Genomic DNA, 365 nt, shown 5'->3' on the forward strand with positions numbered 1-365 from the left:
CCCCTGTACCAACCTCCGTGTCCCTCTCTCCACGAACCCCTAAACCCCTACCTAACTCGGGTCTTGAGTCCCCCTCCCCTCACTCCGTACTTCCTCAGACCCCCCACTGACCCCTGTACAACCGTCTCTCCCTTACAGTTTATTCGAGACCTCCCAGTCCCTCTTCTGGGCTTCCTTTGGCCTTGTGGAATTAGACGCCTTCGAACTCACGGGTGTCGGGAGTTTCACAAGATTCTGGGCAATGTTGATGTTTGGATCGTATTCGGTGATCAACATTATCGTTCTGCTGAATCTCCTCATTGCTATGATGTCCAATTCGTATAATGTCATCTCGGTGGGTCATTCAAGCGTCCAAGACTTGCGCT

The 365-nt window shown here is 52.1% G+C and overlaps 1 protein-coding gene across 1 annotated transcript in view; it reads left to right on the forward strand.

Moving 5' to 3' along the window:
* Positions 1–365, forward strand: part of LOC119589312 (transient receptor potential protein-like) — a 21,475-nt gene that overhangs the window by 15,536 nt on the left and 5,574 nt on the right. The window contains exon 14 of the mRNA XM_037937934.1: positions 139–334. Coding sequence (XP_037793862.1) covers positions 139–334 — 196 coding nt within the window. The remainder of the gene's footprint in view (positions 1–138; positions 335–365) is intronic.

This window comes from Penaeus monodon, chromosome 25 (assembly GCF_015228065.2).
Source record: "Penaeus monodon isolate SGIC_2016 chromosome 25, NSTDA_Pmon_1, whole genome shotgun sequence".
NCBI classification, from domain to species: domain Eukaryota; kingdom Metazoa; phylum Arthropoda; class Malacostraca; order Decapoda; family Penaeidae; genus Penaeus; species Penaeus monodon.